At 49.4% G+C, this 21,367-nt stretch overlaps 1 protein-coding gene across 8 annotated transcripts in view; it reads left to right on the forward strand.

Annotated features, from left to right (window-relative positions):
- Positions 1 to 21,367, forward strand: part of LOC135027842 (uncharacterized) — a 1,366,020-nt gene that overhangs the window by 689,945 nt on the left and 654,708 nt on the right. For all 8 annotated transcript variants that reach the window (XR_010224289.1, XM_063953746.1, XM_063953745.1 and 5 more), the window contains exon 63: positions 8,158 to 8,409. Coding sequence is in view for 7 of the 8 variants with exons in the window: in XM_063953746.1 (XP_063809816.1) it covers positions 8,158 to 8,409 (252 nt within the window). In the remaining variant the exon portion in view is untranslated. The remainder of the gene's footprint in view (positions 1 to 8,157; positions 8,410 to 21,367) is intronic.

The following is a 21,367-nucleotide window of genomic DNA, read 5'->3' on the forward strand; positions in this document are numbered from 1 at the left end:
TCATGTTTTAATTGCCTGTAAATAAAAAAAAAACAATCTCATTTTTCTCATACGTCCTAGAGGATGCTGGGGTCACATCAAGAACCATGGGGTATAGATGGGATCCGCAGGAGACATGGGCACTTTAATACTTTGAATGGGTGTGAACTGGCTCCTCCCTCTATGCCCCTCCTCCAGACTCCAGTTTTAGATCTGTGCCCAGGCAGACTGGATGCACTCTGAGGAGCTCTACTGAGTTTCTCGGAAAAATACTTTAGTTAGGTTTTTTATTTTCAGGGAGACTGCTGGCAACAGTCTCCCTGCTTCGTGGGACTTAGGGGAGAGAAGTCAGAACTACTTCTAGTGAGTTTAAAGGCTCTGCTTCTTTGGCTACAGGACACCATTAGCTCCTGATGGTTTGGAACACTAGGTACGCCTAGGGGTTCATTCCCAGAGCCTGCCGTCACCCCACTTGCAGAGCCAGAAGTCAGAAGACAGGTGAGTAGAAGAAGAAAAGAAGACTTCAGTGACGGCTTCTGAGGTACCGCACAGCGATCGCGCTGCGCGCCATGCTCCCACGCACAACGGCACTGTAGGGTGCAGGGCGGGGGGGGAGGGGGGGGGCGTCCTGGGCAGCATAAAATCCTCATATGTGACTGGTAAACAAGGGCATGAGTGCCTAGGTACTAAATCCTGACCCCCGCCAGTATAAATATAATAAAAAATAGCGAGGCTGAAGCGCGCCATTAAGGGGGCGGGGCTTAGCCCTCACTGATCTCATCAGCGCCATTTTCTCTTGTAGAGATGCTGGTCCTTCCTCACACTACTGTATACATAACAGAGTGAAAAACGGGGGGGGGGGGGCACAGTTGATTTGAGGCAATATAAGTTACTTATAAGGTCTGAGGCAATATATATAAAGGTTTCAGAACTGGGATTGAGCGCTGGGTTGTGAGCTGGCAAACTCCATCTGTGTCTTCCTGACAGACTTTACTGTGGGTCTGTCTCCTATATGCCGGTGTGTCGGTGGCTATTTGGTACACGTGTGTCGGCATGTCTGAGGCTGAGTGTTCGTCCGACAAACGGCTGTGGGAGTGACCCTGTCGACACCGCCGGCTCTTGATGCTACTTGGTACTTGTGTGTTGACACGTCGGTGGCTGAATGTTTTTCCCCAGAGAAAACGATATTAGGGACACAGACGGGTGTGGGTGACCATGTAGGCACCACAATTATCTGACTGGGTAAAAAATTTGCATATCAGAAAGGGTATATATATGTATGTATATATATATATATATATATATGTCATGTTCATAGCTATATTTCCCTCAGACCCCTCGGGGTCGCAAAAATTTTATTTTGCCCAGTTACTACTCCCTGATATCAACACGGATACTGTTTCCTATGTCGACCATAATGTTTCCTGATTACATCCGCCCAAAAAAAAGAGCATTCAGTACATGAGTAGTGCACATTAAAGACGTCACTGAGGACTCTGGCTGTTCCGGACAGAAGGGTCTATGTGTGGATATGTGTATATATATATATATATATATATATAATTGTGTATGTATATATAAAGTTATAATGAAAGCTGAGGTATCGTTCCTCATTCTCATGTGCTGAGAGCTCTGTGTGAGAAAGTCTGGGTCAGCCCTGACAAAATGGTTTCAAATCCTCATGAGGATTCTGATTGGTTATTTCTTTTCCCACCGTGAACAGAATAAAGTGGGAGTCGCCCCCATGTTCTGCACGGGGCCCTGTCACAAATACAGTGGATCGTATGCAGGAAGCTATGTTATATTCTAGTTATGTGTCCACGACTACGTTAGTTAGTCCTGCCATTACATGCGCATGGGGGAGTAGTAGTATTCAAATAAGGTCGGGTACCTTGTCATCCGATGTAGATACCCTGGAGAGAGATGGGATACTCCTTATGTTGGGTCATATCAAGGACACTGCAGCATACTTTCGTGCGACTACAAGGGATATAGGACTCTTGGGTTCACGGGCCAGTTCTATGGCGGTCTCGGCTAGGAGGGCGTTGTGGATTCACCAATGCAATGCTGATGCTGACTCAGAGAAGAAGGGGAGTCTCTTCCCTAGGAAGGTGAAGCCTGATTTGGTGACGGCCTAGTTATTTTTATCTCGGCAGCTGCCGCTGGTAAGTCCACCTTCTTGCCCTATGTTCCCTCAGTATGGATGATGACACATCATTGTCGGATGTAGTCATTTCGGCCAAATAGATACAGATTCCTCTATCTTTGCAGGTAGAGGAAGGAGAAAAGGGAAGAGGTCCGCAACCTCTTCAAGATCACAGGAGAAAAGATCATCCTCTGTTTCTGCCACATCCACCGCATGACGCTGGGACTCTCTTGCGGGAGCCCACACTGGTGGGGCCACGTCTAAAACTCTTCAGTCAGTCCTGGAACGGACCTGGACCCGGGAGTTTTTACGAATAGTGTCCCAAGGGTACATACTGGAGTTTCCAGACGTTTCCCCTCACCAATTTTTCAAATTACCATTTCTCCTCCAGATGGGGAGGTAGTATGCGACGCAATACAAAGGTTGTATCAGGAACAGATCATTGGCCTGGCTTCCCCTGTCACAACAGGGAGAAGGCTTTTATTCAAGTCTCTTCATGGTCCCGAAGCCAGACGGCTCGGTCAGACCAATCCTAAATCTGAAATCCATCAATTTCTACTTAAAGAAATTCAAATCCAAGATGGAATCTCTCAGGGCAGTGATTTCCAATCTGGAAAAAATAGTTTTTTTCATGGTCTCAGTAGACATAACAGATGCCTAATTACATTTTTCTCCTCATTAGGCTTACCTGAGGTTTGCAATTCAGGGTTGTCATTACCAATTTCAGAGTGATGGCGGTAATGAAGGTTCTCCGTCGCTAGTAAGGAGTCACAATTACACTCTCCCTGACAGTTCTTCAACGACAGGGTTAGCTCCTGAACTTTCCGGAATCACTGTTGGTCCCAACGACGCGGTTGTCGGTTTTGGAAATAATACTAGACACAGAACTACAGAGAGTTTTTTCTTCCAGGGGAAAAGGCTCTGGAGATCCAGAGTCTGGTCAAACAAATTCCGAGACCAGCAAGAGTGTCAATTCATCAATACATTCGGTTGCTGGGAAAAATGGTTGCGGCCTACGAGGCCACTCAGTTTGGCAGGTTCCATGCCAGGGTGTTCCAGTGGGGCCTGTTGGACAAGTGGTCCGGTTCCCACCTACACATACACCGGAGGATAATTCTGTCTTCCAAGACCAGAATCTCACTCCTGTGGTGACTGCGCAGTCCTCACCTCCTAGAGGGGCGCAGGTACGAGATCCAGGACTGGATCCTAGCGACCACGGATGCAAGCCTCCGAGGCGGGGGAGCAGTCACACAGGGCGGAAAACTTCCAAGGAGCATGGTCAAGTTAGGAAACTTGTCACCACATAAACGGTTTAGAGTTAAGGGCCATTTACAATGGTTTTCTACAGACGAAAAGCAGAACAGCAATGGCAGAAACCACAAGGGCTTTCCGCTGGGCGGAAAAACATACAAGCGCTCTGTCGGCGATGTTCGTTCCAAGAGTGGACAACTGAGAAGCAGACTTCCTCAGCAGACACGATCTCCATCCAGGAGAGGGGAGACCTCCTCCAAGTAGTCTTCGAAAAGGTGACATGTCGTTGGGATTTCCTCAAGTGGGAATGATGGCATCTCGTATCAGCAAGAGGCTTCGGAGTTCCAGGTCAAGGGACCCTCAAACAGGAACAGTGAATGCACTGGTGACACCGTGGGTGTTTTCAGTCGGTATATGTATTCCCTACGGGTTCTCTAGTTCCAAAGGTTCTGGGATCATAAAAAGGAAATTCGAGCGAGCCTCATGGTCCCAGACTGGCCAAGAAAAGCTTGATATCCAGATCTCAGGAATTACTCATAGGAGATCCCTGGCTTTTTCCTTTACGCGAGGACCTGTTGCGGCAGGGGCCGTGCGTGTATTAGGTCTTACCGCGGCTATGACGACATGGCGGTTGACCGCCAAATCCTAGTCCGTAAGGGTATTCCCATGGAATTAGTTCTCCACACTTATTCGGGCTAGAAAAGGGGTAACGTCTAAACATTACTACTGTATTTGGAAAAAATAAGTTTCTTGGTGTGAATCCAAGAAGACTCCTACGGCAGAGTTTTCAGCTAGGACGTTTTCTCCATTATTCTACAAGCAGGTGTGGATGCGGGCCTAAACTTGGGCTCAATTAAATCGGCCTTAGTGGGTTTCTTTTAGAATAAATTGGACTCCCTTCCAGAAGTTCAGACTGTCGTGAAGGGCGTGTTGCACATCCAACCTCCATTAGTGCCCCAGTGGCACCATGGGATCTTAATGGGGTGTTGCAGTTCCTTCAATCACATTGGTTTGAACCTTTAAGTAAGGAGGAGTGACTTTCCTCACTTGGAAAGTGGTCGTCAGGTTGGCCTTGACATACGCAAGGCGAGTGTCTGAGTTAGCGGCCTGGTCTCACAAGAGACCTTATTTGATCTTCCATGAAGATAGAGCAGAGTTGGAAACTCGTCAGCAATTTCTACCGGAGGTGGTTTTCTTTTTTCCACATGTTCCAACCTATGGTGGTGCCTGTGACTTCCGACGCCTTCGCTGAGTCGAAGTCTCTGCATGTGGTTAGAGTTTTGAAAATTTAGGTCGCCAGGACGGCTCCGTTTAGGAACACAGGCTCTGTTTGTCCTGTTTGCTCCCAACAAGATTGGGTGTCCTGCTTCCAAGCAGACCGTTGCGCGCTGGATCTGTGGTACGATTCAGCATGCTCATCTCACGGCAGGATTGCCGTTACCGAAATAGGTGAAGGCTCATTCTACTAGAAAGGTGGGCTCGTCCTGGGCGGTTGACCGGGGAGTCTCGGCATTGCAACTTTGCCGAGCAGCCTTTTAGCTAACAATTTGGCTGAGTAATACAGTTTAATACCTTGGACGAGGTTGAACTCGTGTTTGGTCATTCGGTACTGCAGAGTCGTCCCCACTCTCCCGCCCATTCTAGAGCTTTGGTATAACCCCATGGTTCTTGATGTGACCCTAGCATCCTCTAGGATGTATGAGAAAATAGGATTTTAATACCTACCGGTAAATCCTTTTCTCTTAGTGCGTAGAGGATGCTGGGCGCCCGTCCCAGTGCGTACTATATCTGCAGTGATTATTTGTGGTTACACACATGTTGTGTTACGTTTCTTGTCAGCCAGGTGCTGCAATTGTTCATGCCGTTGGCTTGTATTCTGTGGAATGCCACGTTCTGCGGCATGCTTGAGGTGTGAGCTGGTAAGATGCTCACCGTGGTTTAACATTAAATCCTTTCCTCAAAATGTCCGTCTCCCTGGGCACAGTTCCTATAACTGGAGTCTGGAGGAGGGGCATAGCGGGAGGAGCCAGTTCACACCCATTCAAAGTTTTAAAGTCCCATGTCTCCTGTGGATCCCGTCTATACCCCATGGTTCTTGATGTGACCCCAGCATCCCCTACGGACTAAGAGAAAAGGATTTACCGGTAGGTATTAAAATCCTATTTTTTCACTCCTACCCCGTGACCTATGTATTTTTTTAACCCCCCCCTCCAGCATCATTTATCTAACTTTATTCAACACCTCCCAAACCCCCATTAGTGACAGATCTCCCCGTGGGGGTTACCCCACACCCATATACTCCCACCTCCCCTACATGCAGTGCACAGCGGAGTGTGTGTCAGTGGGGACTTATAATCAGTCCCCCCTGCTGCAGATAATATCTGCACATGCAGAGATCAGCCAAATTGTGCTGGGTGAGGAACTAAATTCCCCATTTCCCCTCCCTGCACTGTGATCCCTGTTGCATGCGCTCCAGAATGCTGGTCGCCCTGCATTCTGGGGATTACTGGTGCCACATCACTGTAGGGGATCCAGGGAGTCAAAAGAGAGCAGATTGAATCTGGCCGGGTAATGCTGGCTTCGGTCGTATCACATTTTTTTTCTGCATATCTCTGGGTAATTTTGAGTCAGACTGATTTGCCTAGATCTCTACTTGCATGAAATTGCCTTTTTTTGGTCCAGAGATCCATCTCTTGGGAATACCATGGGACTGTAGTTCCTTTTAGAGGGCTGTGCTGTTTTAAGATGTGCATACAGCAAAGGGAAGCCTGTTTCTGACAGATATTTTGCATACAGCATGGGTCAGGTACAGGTGCTAAAACTAATTATGAACCCTATGGAAGGATATGTTCGCACTTTGCAGTGGCGGCAGTTCGGGGGGCATCAACGCAGCATTGGAAGTTCGTGGCAGTGCGAACGCAGGGGTGGCCGGACCGGTTTTAAGGCGGCTGCGTGATGCCACATGCAGCCGCTCCAATGAAAAGATGGTGGCAGTGCAGACTGGTCATGCTGGGTGGCCTTGCCCTGTGCTGGGCAGCCCCCAGCATGTGATCACAAGCAGTAGCAGATTCTGCTTTTTAGCAGAGTCTGCTACTGAACCTGAATGGGGTCCTATGACCTTTGTTGTTGTGGATGGAAAAGCAATGGGCAGTGCAACTTCCCAATATCAAGCCGCGGGTACTAGCATTGTGTAGTAAATCTGGCTTCTGCTACTTTCCACAATTACAGCCACTTTGCATCCGACCAACAATAAGGTCCAGATGGTAATTTATAAACACAAAATACTGGCTGAACTGTGGAAAATCAGTCATGGACCTGTAATTTGTGGAAGTATCCTAGATTTCTGCCCAAGCACATGGATTTGTGAGCAAGTTGGTAGCATTTACTGTATGGCATATGCAGAGAGACCGGTTGTATACAGTAGGTTGTGTTAGCTACTAACCAGTGTGTACGCACTCCTAGCAAATGATAGAATAGGCCGTCTAATTTATTGGAGTGGTGCAGTAACAAGAAGGGGTGGAGAAGGGGCCATTTTTGAAAAATGTTGCTTACTGTGGTCTTTGACTCTCGCACTGCAATTTAAATGGGACTCCTTGTGTGTCTCCATGTTGCACTTAAGTACAGAAGCCAATCTCTAAGGTGCACTCCATGCAGTGTAATAAAAAAAAAAAATACCACTTGTGATAAAAAAATAACATCTGTAAAAAAAAAGTCCCCTAACTATCATAAGATTTTTTTTAGTATAAGAACAAAAACATTTATTTTTTGTATGAAAGGGGCGATCCTAAAGTGCTTGGAATTTGGAGTCTGATGTGATGTTTGTTGTACTGTATATTGTACAGTGTGCCCCTTACAGGAGTGTTTGGGCAGGGGTTGTTTTACTGTACTACTTAATCTGCAGTCACACAGTCCATACTGGTGCCCAGTGGTTGACAGACACAAGATGTATCCTAGTAGTTTTAAATGATGTTTATTAGTGCCGCCAGTCCTCCTGTGGCGCATGCCATTTCTCCTCTTCTGTATACATCTAATCAGACATTTATGTTATGGAGGTGTCTACAAGGACCGCAGGGTATATGTAAACTGGGAGGCAGTCCATATATCCCACCTGCACTTGATCCACTATAGCTGCTACTGCTTCAAATATTATAGTTAACTGCAAGGCCAGACTGCCCATCTGGCACTTATGGCAAATGTCAGAAGGGCCGATGGGCCAGTACGGTCCACAGAGAGCCGGGAAGGCTGCGCTCAGCGCAGCTCCCGGGTCTCTGGTTTCTCCTTCGCTGCTGCCACTAGACGTGCCCCGTTGCTAAGCAATATGTGTGTGTATAATTTTAGTACAGTTACTTTCTCTTTATCAAAGACACACCTGTGCAAAACCAATGCATCTGGGGTAGATTTACAAAAGTTCTAAAAATAAAAGTTGGAGGTGTTGTCTATAGCAACCTATCACATTTTAGCTAACATATTCTAAATGATAACTAGCATTTGATTGGTTGCTTTGGGCAACACCACCACTTTTTCTTACAGTATTAGAGGGTTCAGTAAATATAGCACCACTTGCATTGTAAATGAGACCCACAATATTTACACCTCACTTTAATTCTAAACAAGTAGGAGACTGGATTCAGATTTTCATTGTGTGGATTATTTTCAGTAACCAGTTTCTAGGTTTCCGAAAGTGTTAAAAATATTTTATTTGTTATTTTAATATATGGTTTATGATAAAATTGGTATTACAGTATTTGTTACAACACAATTAATGCTAAAATATATTGCAGGTAGAGCTCATCCTGCGGCCTCAGCAGCCCTTCTTTAGTAATATTGTAGAGGATGATGGTGGGTTAATCACTACTGTAGCCAGGCAGCAAGACATGAATTTGTTCAGGAGAAATGAGAAGACCAGCAGCGCCAGTCACATCCTAGATGGGTACCAGCAAACGTTTGATTTAGTCCATGTGAAGCAGTTGCTAACAGAAGCGCTGAGAGAATACAACAAAGTGAATCCCAGAATGAGCATCACATTTTATCAGGTCTGTTGCTGTGACTTGTTCGCCTGTCATTCATAGCCTGGCTCATTAATTATTGAAGGGATCATTGTGTGCTTGCTGAAAAGAACAGCTAACTTAAGCTGCAGACATATTGATCTATTTTCTGTACAAAAATCCTTTGTTGAATGATTAACTTGTTGGAAAAGCAGTTTTATTTGATGAGAGATGTTTCAATATGCTGCTATTTATTTTTAAACACTGTTTTAATCTGTGAAAAGGTGTGTACACACAGTGTGATATTTCTTCCGATTTTGACTATATAGTCAAACTCGTAAGAAAATATGGTGCATATTGCACCGTGTGTATAGTCCTTGCGATGCCGATGTGCGGTCCCGCGGGAACGGCATCGCAAGGAAAAATCGACTGTGCAGGCAGCCTAACATTGACTATATCAGCGGGGCTGGGCACCGGCTACGCTGAAAAGTAAATTTCGGGCTGTACGGCGCATCGCGCCTTGTGTTCACAGCCAAATATTTTTTATATAACTGCTTAATATAAATATTGTTTTTGAGTATTATTTGGAAAACTAAGGGGCCCATTTATCGATGAGTTTTAGCTATATAACACCCGGGTATTATAAATGGAGTGCCAGCCAATCAGCTCTCAACTGTCATTTTTCAAACACAACCTTTAGGAGCTGATTGATAAATAGTGCGTATGATAAATGGTGCTCCAGCCAATCAGCTCTCAACTGTAGTTTAACAATAGCTAAAACTCGTTGGTAAAGGTTGCCATGTAGTTTTATATTTCTATCCTAGCCGTAGTACTGCTAATGTGTTGCATTTTTTATACTTTTTTCTATATTGTACCATATGAGTTTTCATTTCTTAAAACATACTGACAGAAACTTGTATATCATGCTGATAATTGTAGTGAGGCATTGGTCTCCACTTTGTTGCAGGAAGGCAGAACAGTCAGTAAGTTGCTTAGTAATAATAAAAACCACACTCTTCAAGTAAATGCTTCTGTGTAATGGCATTATATCTCCGTATATAGGGGTATATGCAATTCACGGCGAATCGCGGCAATTTTTCGCCGTTTTTTAATTCGACTAAATTCGCCAGGTGAATTCCGGAAGGTAGCTTCCGGAATTCACCATATTCAATGAAAAACGGATTCGCCAGAGTCGCGGGCGAAAATCGTCCGATTTGGCGGATTTTGCCGCGATTTTAAAAAACGGTAAAAAACGGGAAAAACCCGAAAAAAAAATGGCGTGGGGTCCCCCCTCCAAAGCATAACCAGCCTCTGGCTCATCGAGCTGGTCCTGGTTCTAAAAATCCGGGGAAAAATTGGCCAGGGATCCCCCGTATTTTTAAAACCAGCACCGGGCTCTGCGCCTGGTGCTGGTGCCAAAAATACGGGGGACAAAAAGAGTAGGGGTCCCCCGTATTTTTAACACCAGCATCGGGCTCCACTAGCTGGACAGATAATGCCACAGCCGGGGATCACTTTTATGCCGTGCCCTGCGGCCGTGGCATTAAATATCCAACTAGTCACCCCTGGCCGGGGTACCCTGGGGGAGTGGGGACCCCTTCAATCAAGGGGTCCCCCCCCCCCAGCCACCCAAGGGCCAGGGGTGAAGCCCGAGGCTGTCCCCCCCCATCCAATGGGCTGCGGATGGGGGGGCTGATAGCCTTTTGTGATAATAAAAATATATTGTTTTTTCCAGTAGTACTACAAGTCCCAGCAAGCCTCCCCCGCAAGCTGGTACTTGGAGAACCACAAGTACCAGCATGCGGGAGAAAAACGGGCCCGCTGGTACCTGTAGTACTACTGGGGAAAAAATACCCAAATAAAAACAGGACACAGACAACGTGACAAGTAAAACTTTATTACACACTACCGACACACACATACTTACCTATGTTGACACGCCGACTGCCACGGTCTCCGACGATCCGAGGGTACCTGTGAAAAAATGATACTCACCTTCCAGCGTCCAGAGATAAATCCACGTCCAGAGAGATAAATCCACGTACTTGTAAAAAAAAAAAAAAACGCAAATACCCGCTCCATACCGGACTAGAAAGGGGTCCAATGCTTTCACATCAGACCCCTTTCTCCCGAATGCCGGGACACCACGTGACTCCTGTCACTGAAGTCCCTTCAGCCAATCAGGAAGCGCTACTTCCGTGGCGCTCACCTGATTGGCTGTGCGCTGTCTGTACTGTGACAGCGCATCGCAAAGCCGCTCCATTACTTTCAATGGTGGGAACTTTGCGGGTAGCGGTGGGGTCACCCACCGGTCAGCCGCTGACCGGCGGGTGACCTCACCGCTAGCCGCTAAGTTCCCACCATTGAAAGTAATGGAGCGGCTTTGCGATGCGCTGTCACAGTACAGACAGCGCACAGCCAATCAGGTGAGCGCAACGAAGTTGCGCTTCCTGATTGGCTTAGAGACCTTTCTGTGACAGCTGTCACTGACAGGTCTCATTCGTGGAAAGGTGTCCCATGTGTCAGCATGGGACCCCTTTCAGTCCAGTGGTCGGGTATTTGCGTCTTCTTTTTTTGCCAAGTACGTGGATTTATCTCTGGACCATGGCTGAGGTGAGTATATTGAACTTTTCTTTTCAGGTATCCGTGGATTCTACATGGAGAAGAGGACCGATGTCGGCGTGTGAACATAGGTAAGTATGTGTGTGTCGACGTATGAAATAAAGTTTTACTGTCGACGGTGTGTGTGTCCTGTTTTTATTTGGGTATTTTTTTCCCAGTAGTACTACAGGTACCAGCGGGCCCGTTTTTCTCCCGCATGCTGGTACTTGTGGTTCTCCAAGTACCAGCTTGCGGGGGAGGCTTGCTGGGACTTGTAGTACTACTGGAAAAAACAATATCTTTTTTATTATCACAAAAGGCTATCAGCCCCCCCCATCCGCAGCCCATTGGATGGGGGGGGACAGCCTCGGGCTTCACCCCTGGCCCTTGGGTGGCTGGGGGGGGGACCCCTTGATTGAAGGGGTCCCCACTCCCCCAGGGTACCCCGGCCAGGGGTGACTAGTTGGATATTTAATGCCACGGCCGCAGGGCACGGCATAAAAGTGACCCCCGGCTGTGGCATTATCTGTCCAGCTAGTGGAGCCCGATGCTGGTGTTAAAAATACGGGGGACCCCTACTCTTTTTGTCCCCCGTATTTTTGGCACCAGCACCAGGCGCAGAGCCCGGTGCTGGTTTTAAAAATACGGGGGATCCCCTGTCAATTTTTCCCCCGCATTTTTAGAACCAGGACCAGCTCGAAGAGCCCGAGGCTGGTTATGCTTTGGAGGGGGAACCCCACGCCATTTTTTTTAATGATTTTACCGTTCCAGCATTAAAAAAAAATTAAAAAAAAAAAAAATATTTTAAAAAATATATAAATAATATTTGTGCCTCCAAAAAAAAAAAAAAAAGTACCTAAACCCTTCTAATATAAATAGATCTGCTATTCCCAAAAAAAAAAAAAAAAAAAAAAACATGTTTAAATTTTTTTTATTTGTTTTCACCCTCCAAAGTGTGGCGGATTGAAAATGACGAATTTGCTGTCTAAAAGCACTGCTGTCGAATTTCCAAACTTGAATTGAATATGCTTTGGTCGAATTGCAGCACTTGTATCATTGCAGAAAAGTCGAATTTGCAAAAAGTCGAATTTCAAAAAGTCGAATTTTGAAAGTCCGTTTTTTGGTCGGAAAGCACTGAATTGCATAGGCGATTTTTTTTTTTGGTCGAAAATGACCCGAAATTCGACAATTTCGGGAATTCGACCGCAATTGCATATACCCCATAGGCACTATAATTCAGCATTTCCTCTTGCTTGGGTGAAAAAGTGTTGTACTGTATGAATACAGAGATGTAGTCATTTCTATGAAAGATCTCCTTGGAGTGTACTTATTTTACTGTTTGTTTTGTAATGTATTGCTTTCCTCACCAAGTTATTCTACAGTTGCACCTTATCCATAGTGCTTTTCAAGCAAACAGACTATTATTATTTGTATCATAATCATCATCATCTTTTATTTATATAAGGGATCATGATACAAATATTATTGTGCTTTATTTATAAGGTGCCACAAAGGGGCCGTAGTGCTTTGCATACTACTTATACAGATGCAGTGCAAACATAACAGGATACTAAGCATTTAAAAATGACAATACAAAATGCACAAGATAGCAGGATACAAATCAAGATAAACATGTTAGACAATTAATAAACACTTTTGCATATACAGTCACCATAACCACCAAATCAGCACAGGCTAAACCTGTACCCTACTTGATGGGCTCAGCATATATGTGTAGAGCCACTGTAACCAAGGGAGCGGAGATAATGGCATAAGTAAGGAAGGAAAAGTACATGAGTAAAGAGGGCCCTACTCATGGGCTTACAATCTAAAAGGGAAGGGTAGACTGGCATGGCTGACATACTGTAGAGTGGTGGGTCAGTGTTCAAGGACAAAAGGGATAGCTTAGGAAAAGAGCCTCTAGGCTTTGAAAAATAAATGGGATTTGAGTGTACATTTGAAGCTTTGCAGAGAGATGGAGAATCCAATACAGAAAGGAAATGAGTTCCAATGGTGGGGTGCAGCATGGGCAAAATCCTGGAGGCAGGAGTGGGAAAATGTTATCAGTTGGGAAGAGAGGCAGTAGTCATATACACAGCGAAGTGTGCAGGTCAGAGTGTGAAGAGATGAGTTCAGAGATGTACGGGGAGAAGATGGGGTGAGGGCTTTAGAGATGACAGTGAGCAGCATGAATTGAACTCTATAGAGAAAGAGGAGCCACTGTAGTGCATGGTCCAGAGAGGAGAAAGATGCAACAAGATAGACCGCGTAGGGAGCATAATGCGACCACAGCGGCATAAACGCACCGTCCAGGGCCTCCGCAGCGCCGCTCGAGGCATCACCTGGCCTGTGAGGGGTTAATGTTTTTTGGCTGGGAGGAACTCAGAGAGTGGGCCGGGGGGCCCATTGGCTGCTGCATGAGAGGGGGCTGGCCTGTCATGCATATATGCAGCTGGCAGGATACTTCCTGCCTCTCTTCAGCCTGTTCGTTAGACTGCAAGTATCACTCTCATTACATTTAACTAATCTCCTTATTCTCTGCTCATTTCATACTTTCTATTTCCTTTCCTCTGATCTTTAATTCCCCTTCTGCTTTGTCCTATCCTTATTAATCCTATACTTTCTTACCTTTTCTGTCCTCATTTTTCATTCACTTTAACACTGATCCGGGGCCCCCATGGCCGCTAGAATGCGCCCCACACGGTCCGCTGGCCTCCCCGCCCGGCTTATGGACAAGTCTGATGTCCAGCCGGCACGAGGAAGAAAGGCTGCAGCGGCGGTGCGGGAACCCCAGGGCGCGCGCGGCCGGGCTCAGCCGCCCGCCCGGGCTCCCCCACGCGTGCGCTCTCCGTCCCCGCTGCTTGCCGTGGCGGGGAACGGAGCGCTGGGCGGCCAGAGAAATACGCGGCAAAGAGCCAGGGACGGTGTCCTGCCGTCCCTGAGCTCGCCGCTCGCTACCCGCGGCTGCCCTGATCACGTGGGGCCGGGACAGAGCTCCCGGCCCGCGGATCAGCAGCCGCATGCACTTAATAAACATGTGGGAAGTGGTGGACGGGAGGGGGGTCGCGCGGCTGCCACACCTGCACAGACCAGGCAGCGCGCGCGTGGCACAAGGGATAATGCCGCTAGGGGGGCACAGATGAGGCCTGTCCCCGCTGTTCACCCCTCCCCCTCATCCAGTCAGGTCCAGCCTGCGCCCCCCCCCGACAGGGTGGGGCGTCGCCCCCGCCCCGCTACTGCAGACCCTCCTCTACCTATCTCCACTAGGGAGGGGCCCATACGGCGGGGGCGTTCTGCGGCTGCCCGCGGTGGCGTGCCCCACTGGGCCTCTCCTGCCAGGGGTGGCCCTGTGGCGCCCCTCCCCTCCAGGATACCGCGTCTGGCTCGAGGCGCTGCGGCCGCCGTCCACGGCCATGCGCCTCCGACGGGGGTTTCTCACCCCAGGGGGCGGCGTGCACAGTCGGGGGGTGTCCGTTCCGCACCTCCTCGCGGCCGGTCATCTCCTGCTAATGTGGATACGGAGGGGTCACATGCCTTCATTGCGCCCCCTCCTGCCAGCAGCGATGACTGTTCAGTTTCTCCTCCGGTGGCCAATACGCGGGATCGAAGAAGATCGCGGCGGGAGCAATTGGCGAGGGATTTCTCCCAGCGGGACGGCGATACCGTGACGCCCGACAGTGAGGGATCACCGGGGTCCTTGCTCCCAACGGGGGGTTTACGATCCTCCCGTGGGGAGCACGACCCGCGTGGCGGCTCTGATTTTCCTACGCATGCCACGTCAGCGGCACCCTTGGTGGACTCAACCGTTCTGTCCGCTATTTGTGCGGCTGTCGTGTCGGCAGTGGCGCCCTTGTTATCCCCCGTACCCGGGGGACTTGGGCGGTCCTCCACTTCTTTGGCAGATAGCATTGCGCATGCTCTTGCCCCGCTTCTGTCCTCTGGCGCGACGGTTCCCCCGCCTGCCCCGCTCCCGGCTGCGGCAAACCCGGTGGAGGAGCGGGAAAACCATGTCTCTTTTGTCCCCCCAGCCGCGGACGTCAGGAGAGAAATGGAGCCTGTCGGTGCATCCGCGAGTCGACCAGTGGCCGTCGGGACTGACGGCGTTCCCTCTCGTGCAGGTGAGTCTTCATCGGACCCCGACTGGTCCCGGGGAAGCGCGGTTACACCCCTTAGCGGCTTAGGATCGGTTTCTCACTCCGGCTCCTCTGGTGACGGCGGCAGTGCGCGTAAGGTTTCTAGCAAGCGCAGCAGGCGCAGCCGCAGGCGTCGGTACACGGACTCTTCCCTTGCCTCCACGTCCTCGGAGGGCCTGTCCTCCTCTGATGGCGGACTGCACAGGGTTAAGCGCCGCAGACGACGCGAGCGTCGGTACTCAACCTCGTCCGCCTCCCAAGTCTTGGTGGAATCGGACACCGTGCACTGCGCTAATACGGCGGTGCAACGTGGTCTTAGGCCCCGGGTCCGGGATAGAATCCGTAAGGGTCAATATGTGAATATTTTCGCTCTTACTAGTGACGATAGAAAAGCCTTACTTTCCGCCAAGAAAAAGGGGCAGGGCAGCGAGGACGCTCTGCGCTCCTACCCGAATTGGGTACGCTGCATGTTGATATTTGCGGCATGTTACCTAGAGACCCGCCCGGACGAACATATGAACATAGTTCGATATCAATTCCTCATACATGTTCTGTACCACAAGTATAAAGGGTCGGCCTGGCGTCGTTATGACGAGGATTTTCGCAGAAAGCAACACGGGCGGCAGATCCATAACTTCGGCAAAAAAGATGTGGAACTGTGCTCGGAACTGACCCAGGGTCCGGCCGGCGCTGAGGAGAGCGGCACAGCGAAGAGATGGGCTAAGCGTCCCACCCCTCGTTCACCCGGCTTTCGCGGCGGTTCAGGGCGCGCGGGGCATGGAAAATGCTTCGCTTTTAATAATGCACACTGCGACTTAGGCAGCCGCTGTCGTTTTCGTCACTCCTGTATCCGCTGTGGGGGGGGACACGGGATTAAGGACTGTTCCAGTCCTGGGGTCGGAGGTGCGTCCGGACCGCAGACCCGGCAGAGCCGCGCGCCCGCGGCCTCTGGCGTTGGCCACAGCCCCCACCCCAATTAGTCTTCGGGCACTCCTTCCCTGGCTGCGACGGTACCCGCGGCCGGCAGACGCCCATTTCCTACACTCGGGATTCGCATCGGGCTTCCCTTTACCTATACATGGGCGTGTGGGCCCCGGGACGGGCACGAACCTGCGGTCGGCCAGGGACTTTCCGGAAGTGCTCCGCCAGAAGGTCGAGGCCGAGGTGTCGCTAGGTAGGATGGTTGGCCCTTTCCGGGAACCCCCCTTGCCGGACCTCGTATTGTCCCCCGTTGGCATAGTGCCCAAAAAGACCATGGGAAAATTTCGCCTCATCCAGCATCTGTCCTGCCCTCCAGGGTCATCAGTTAATGATGCCATCCCTCCGGATCAGTGTCGGGTTGTTTATCTATCCTTTGACTCAGCCATCGACATCATCCGGTCCTTTGGTCCTGGGGCAGTGATGTGTAAATTGGACATCCAGTCAGCGTTCCGCCTCCTCCCGCTGCACCCGTCCGCCTTTCGGTTTATGGGTATTAAGCTGGACGATGGTTTTTACATCGATCGGTGCCTCCCTATGGGGTGTTCCATCTCTTGCGCCTACTTCGAGCGTTTCAGTTCTTTCCTCCACTGGTGTCTCCAGCAGGAGACGGGCGAATGGGGCATTTCGCACTACTTAGACGATTTCCTTTTTATCGGCCCTTCAGATTCGGATCGCTGCCTCCGCTTGCTGCAGGGGGCTCTCGCCCTCTTCGGGCACTTTGGTGTTCCTGTGGCACCTGAGAAGACGGAGGGTCCCTCCGCCTCCTTGGTTTACCTCGGGATTCAGATTGATACGGTCGGTGGTTTGTGTAGGCTCCCTGCGGACAAGGTGTTGCGTTTGCACGATGGTATCCTATATGCGCTGGCGACGGGCAAGCTCACGCTCAAACAGGCTCAATCCTTATTGGGCCTGTTTAACTTTGCTTGTAAGGTGATACCCATGGGTAGAGTTTTCTGTAGAAAATTGGAACGATCTACCGTTGGGGTTAGACGCCCACATCATTTTCTTCGATTGCCTCTTGAAATCCGAAGGGATTTGCGCATTTGGGATGAATTTCTTGTTCGTTTCAACGGCATATGCATTTGGCAGGAGGCGGCTGTGTCTAGCCCAGCCCTGGAGCTTTTCACGGACGCCTCTGGCGGTTACGGGTTCGGAGCTTATTTTGCAGGCCGCTGGTGCGCGTGTCCCTGGCCTCGGGCCTGGCTTAGCGGGGGCCTTACGACGAATATGCTGTTGCTGGAAATATTTCCCATTTTAGTCGCTCTGGAATTGTGGTGCGCGGCCCTGCGGAACAAACAGGTTATCTTCTGGTGCGACAATTTGGGCGTGGTTTTTGCCATAAACCGGCAAAAATCTACGTCCTTGCCGGTTCTGCGGGTCCTTGCACAGATAGTCTTGCTCTGCTTGGTGAACAACATTACGTTGCGAGCAAAACACGTCCCTGGCGTGCGTAACGAAATTGCGGATGCCCTGTCGCGCGGCGATTGGCAGCGGTTTCGGCGCCTGGCTCCTGCAGCGTCACTCCATGGGGAATTATGTCCTGCTTATGTGTGGCAGGTCATCCACCCGGATTGGAGGAGTTAGCACACAGATCGTTGGCCCCTGCTACGTTTGCGGCCTATCGTGCCGCCTGGGAACGGTGGAGTCGCTTCCTCCTGGAGCGAGGCCAGAGTGGTAAGACCTCTCACACTTTACTCTTAGAATATATCTGGATGCTGTACTCCGACGGGATCTCGCGGGCGTCTGTTCTGGCGGGTATATCATACTTTCTGCAGCTGCGGGGGGAAGCGGATTTTACGAAGTCCTTTTTCCTCCGGCGGGTGTTGAAAGGTTGGGCTCGGGCGTCCCCGCCCCTCCCAGTTACTCGTCTGCCGATCACGGGTGCTTTGCTGCGGCGGATTTTGGGATCCCTCCGGAGTATTTGCTCCTCGGGATACGAAGTTCGCCTCTTCAGGGCGGCCTTTACGATGGCCTTCCACGGCGCGTTCAGGGTGGGCGAGCTGGTGGCCGTCTCTCGGACTTCTGCCTCGCCCATGCTGGCGGCCCACGTCGTCCTACGCCCCGACGGTTTGTGGTGCAGGATTCAGCGCTCCAAGACTGACGTAGCCGGCAGGGGGCAGTGGGTTCGAATGGGCCGGGCCGGGTCGCGGGGCATTTGTCCGGTTGCCGCGGCCCTGGCTTATTCGTCCCTTCGGCCTCCAACGCCCACTGGGTGGCTCGTCCATAGCGATGGTTCCCCGTTGACCAGATATCAATTCCGGTCGGTTTTGGGGCGTTGTATCTTGTACCTGGGTCTATCTCCGGCCGACTATGGGACTCACTCTTTCCGCATCGGCGCGGCTTCAGCAGCTGCTGCGGCGGGTTGATCCGAAGTCGAAGTCCGGGCACTGGGTAGGTGGAGGTCTGGTGCAGTCAGACGCTATATCAGGCCTTTTCCTCCCAGTGCACCCATTTGTGGACTAGCCGCTCGTCGCAACTGCATTTTGCGGTTGTGGGGGCCTTGAGGAATTTTTGTTTTATCGTTGGTTTTACTACAGCTTTTGCCGGCTAACGAAGTTTCGTTTTTGCCTCAAGTCAAATTGGGTGGCCCAATCCCCCCCCCCCCTTTCCACTCCCCGTCAGGGACGTAGATAGGTTCCCCATTTAGTCAATGCTATATTTTATGTAATTTCTGACCTTCATCACACCCTTCTTTTACAGGACGGCGGTTAGATCCGCACTTTATATGGTTCGTGGGCCATTCGTACATCTATTGGCTGTCCGTGTCGGCTCTGGCCTGCGACACAACCCGTTTTCCTGAACTGCGGGCCGTGCGCTGGTTGGGGCGTAGAGGCCTCCGCTGGGACGGCCTGCGGGACTGGCTTAGGGCGTCAGTTGGCCGTTTTGGATATCCGCTGTTCTTGGTGGTACATCTCGGGGGCAATGATTTGGTACGCCGCACGGGCCTTGACATTCGCCTTGAGATCCGGCGCCAGCTGCTGGCACTTATGGCTGAGTGGCCGTTTTGCCTGATCCTCTGGTCGGACATGGTCCCCCGGCGATCTTGGCGTGGAGCCTTTAACCCGGGGGCGATTGACTTGGTTCGGAGACGGGTCAATTCGGTGGTCGGTAGTGCTGTCCTCCAGCATGGTGGCCTGGTCGTGCCGCACAGTGGGATCTCTTTCCGGAATCCGACTCTTTACCGGTCTGACGGGGTGCATTTGTCGCCAGCTGGCATGGCTATCTTCTGGGATGACTTTATACAAGTCCTCCGGTCCCCCTCGGTAGTTGTTTAGGTTTCAGTTGCATTAGTTAGTGTTTAGTCGTTCATTAGTGTCTAGTTAGTTTTGTCGGTTGTTAGCCCCTCCTCTAGTTAGTGGTTAGTTCGAGTGGTTAGTTAGGTGGCGGTGGCAGGTTGGTAACCTGGCAGTTGGCCGGTTTATGAACGGTTACTTAATTTTTAACCATGACTTCAAGGTGAGAAGTTTGGGTGTGTTTTTAGAAACATTTTTCTTAGTCGTTTGAATTAGTTTCCGGGCATCACTCTACCAAGTGGAGCCCATTAATTGGTGAAAACATATGTGGATGGCGGGGCTGGTGGCCCGAATTTTTACCTCATAGGGGCGGAGCGTACCTCCGTCCCTACAACTGTTGGTGGGCAGGGGTAGTGGCAGAAGGTCGACCCCTGTCCTTGGATTTTTGCATTTTTTATGTCCGGGATGCAGGCAGGAGGCCGATCCCGGAACATTGGGGGCAGAAGGCTCCCTCACACATATGTTTTTATTGCTTATTTTTATGTACTACAATGTTTTTTTCACCCATGTTACTTTATCATGTTAACCGTTCTTCTCCCCGCCACCTTAGTTAGAGAGGGAAGCTACATTTTAGTTTTAGCATTTAATAGGCCTTCCTCTCAGTCAGAAAATAAAAGCTGACCCCTTTCACGCCAATTACAGTTGTGGTGTCTTTATTTCATAGAATAAGTGTGCTTGAGTGGCGAGTGGATGCATCTGACGTGTGAGGTTTATGAAAACAAAGATGTGACAAGGGAGGAGTGGGATAGGAATATGTGCCAAAACAAGAAGGACTCATCAGCTTTAGGAAGTTTCTCTTCTACCTTATCTGTAGCTTTCGTTAGCTGCCATTGTTGATATCTTAAGATCAGTTTCTGCTTTGAGCAATTCTGGAATATTGGGAACTTGTTTGGAAAAGATGCAGGTACTGGAAAGCCGAAGAATGAGAAACACTCTAGGCCTCTGTCAGCTGCAAATTCAAGCATGCTTCATATATTATCAATAGACCTACTTTCCCTATACTAGACCCGTCATTAAATTAATTTAATTGATATTTAATAAATATATCTTAAGAAATAGACCACCTTCCCCCAACCAACTCCATAATTAAATACACATTAAATTATCACGTCACGTTATCAGCCTACAATATATTGTATGTGTATATGGATGTATTTATTGTTTTAATAGCTCACACATTTAATAAGGTACCCCATATTAAATTTTCAGGCCCTACCCACTGATACATGACATGGGTAGCTCTCACATTATATTAATACTGTCTCCCAGTCCCACACACATAGTAATGCAATAAGTACATTATACAGAGAGTTCGTAAAGTCCCTCCACAGTGAGTGCCATCTCACTGATACTGGCTCCTCTGCAGTTGTGGGAGGCCAGAGAGGGACAATACTTGATGTAGATAAGTATGTAACAAATTATGTTTTATTTCATGTAAATAAAGTGTTTAAAAACAATTATGCTGTCATATTCTCTGCAGGAAGATTTGCTTAGTATACAGTCACTACAGAGGTACTTTTCGAACTCCCTGTACTACCCATCACTTTATTTTAATAGCATACAGCGTTACATTAATTGTACACACATATAATATGTCGACTCTCTGGTACATCACATTAAAAATCTGTACCAGCCACCACATTACAATAGTACCATTATATTGGTAACCTCCCACATACACAACCAGTGGCTGATTTTACCTATGGGCTGCAGGACTTCAGGCCCCCCCAGGTAAAAAAAACACCACCCCTCTCATTGTCAGTGAGCAGATGCAGTCCGTGACTGCACTGTGGCTGGCAGTGACTTCCTATTGTGAGGTGTTTCCTCCCTCTGGAAGTGCCAGTCCGGGCTGTGATTAGCAGAGAGCTGGCTTCCCAAAGGAAGTCACTCCCTGCCTTTGGCACAGGACAAACCAGCTTCTATGGACTGCAACAAATGCAGTCCATAGAAGCCAGGGGTTTGCGCAGTCGCACCGCAGCATCTGCACCGGTCCCAGTA

Source organism: Pseudophryne corroboree, chromosome 2 (genome assembly GCF_028390025.1).
Source record: "Pseudophryne corroboree isolate aPseCor3 chromosome 2, aPseCor3.hap2, whole genome shotgun sequence".
NCBI lineage: Eukaryota > Metazoa > Chordata > Amphibia > Anura > Myobatrachidae > Pseudophryne > Pseudophryne corroboree.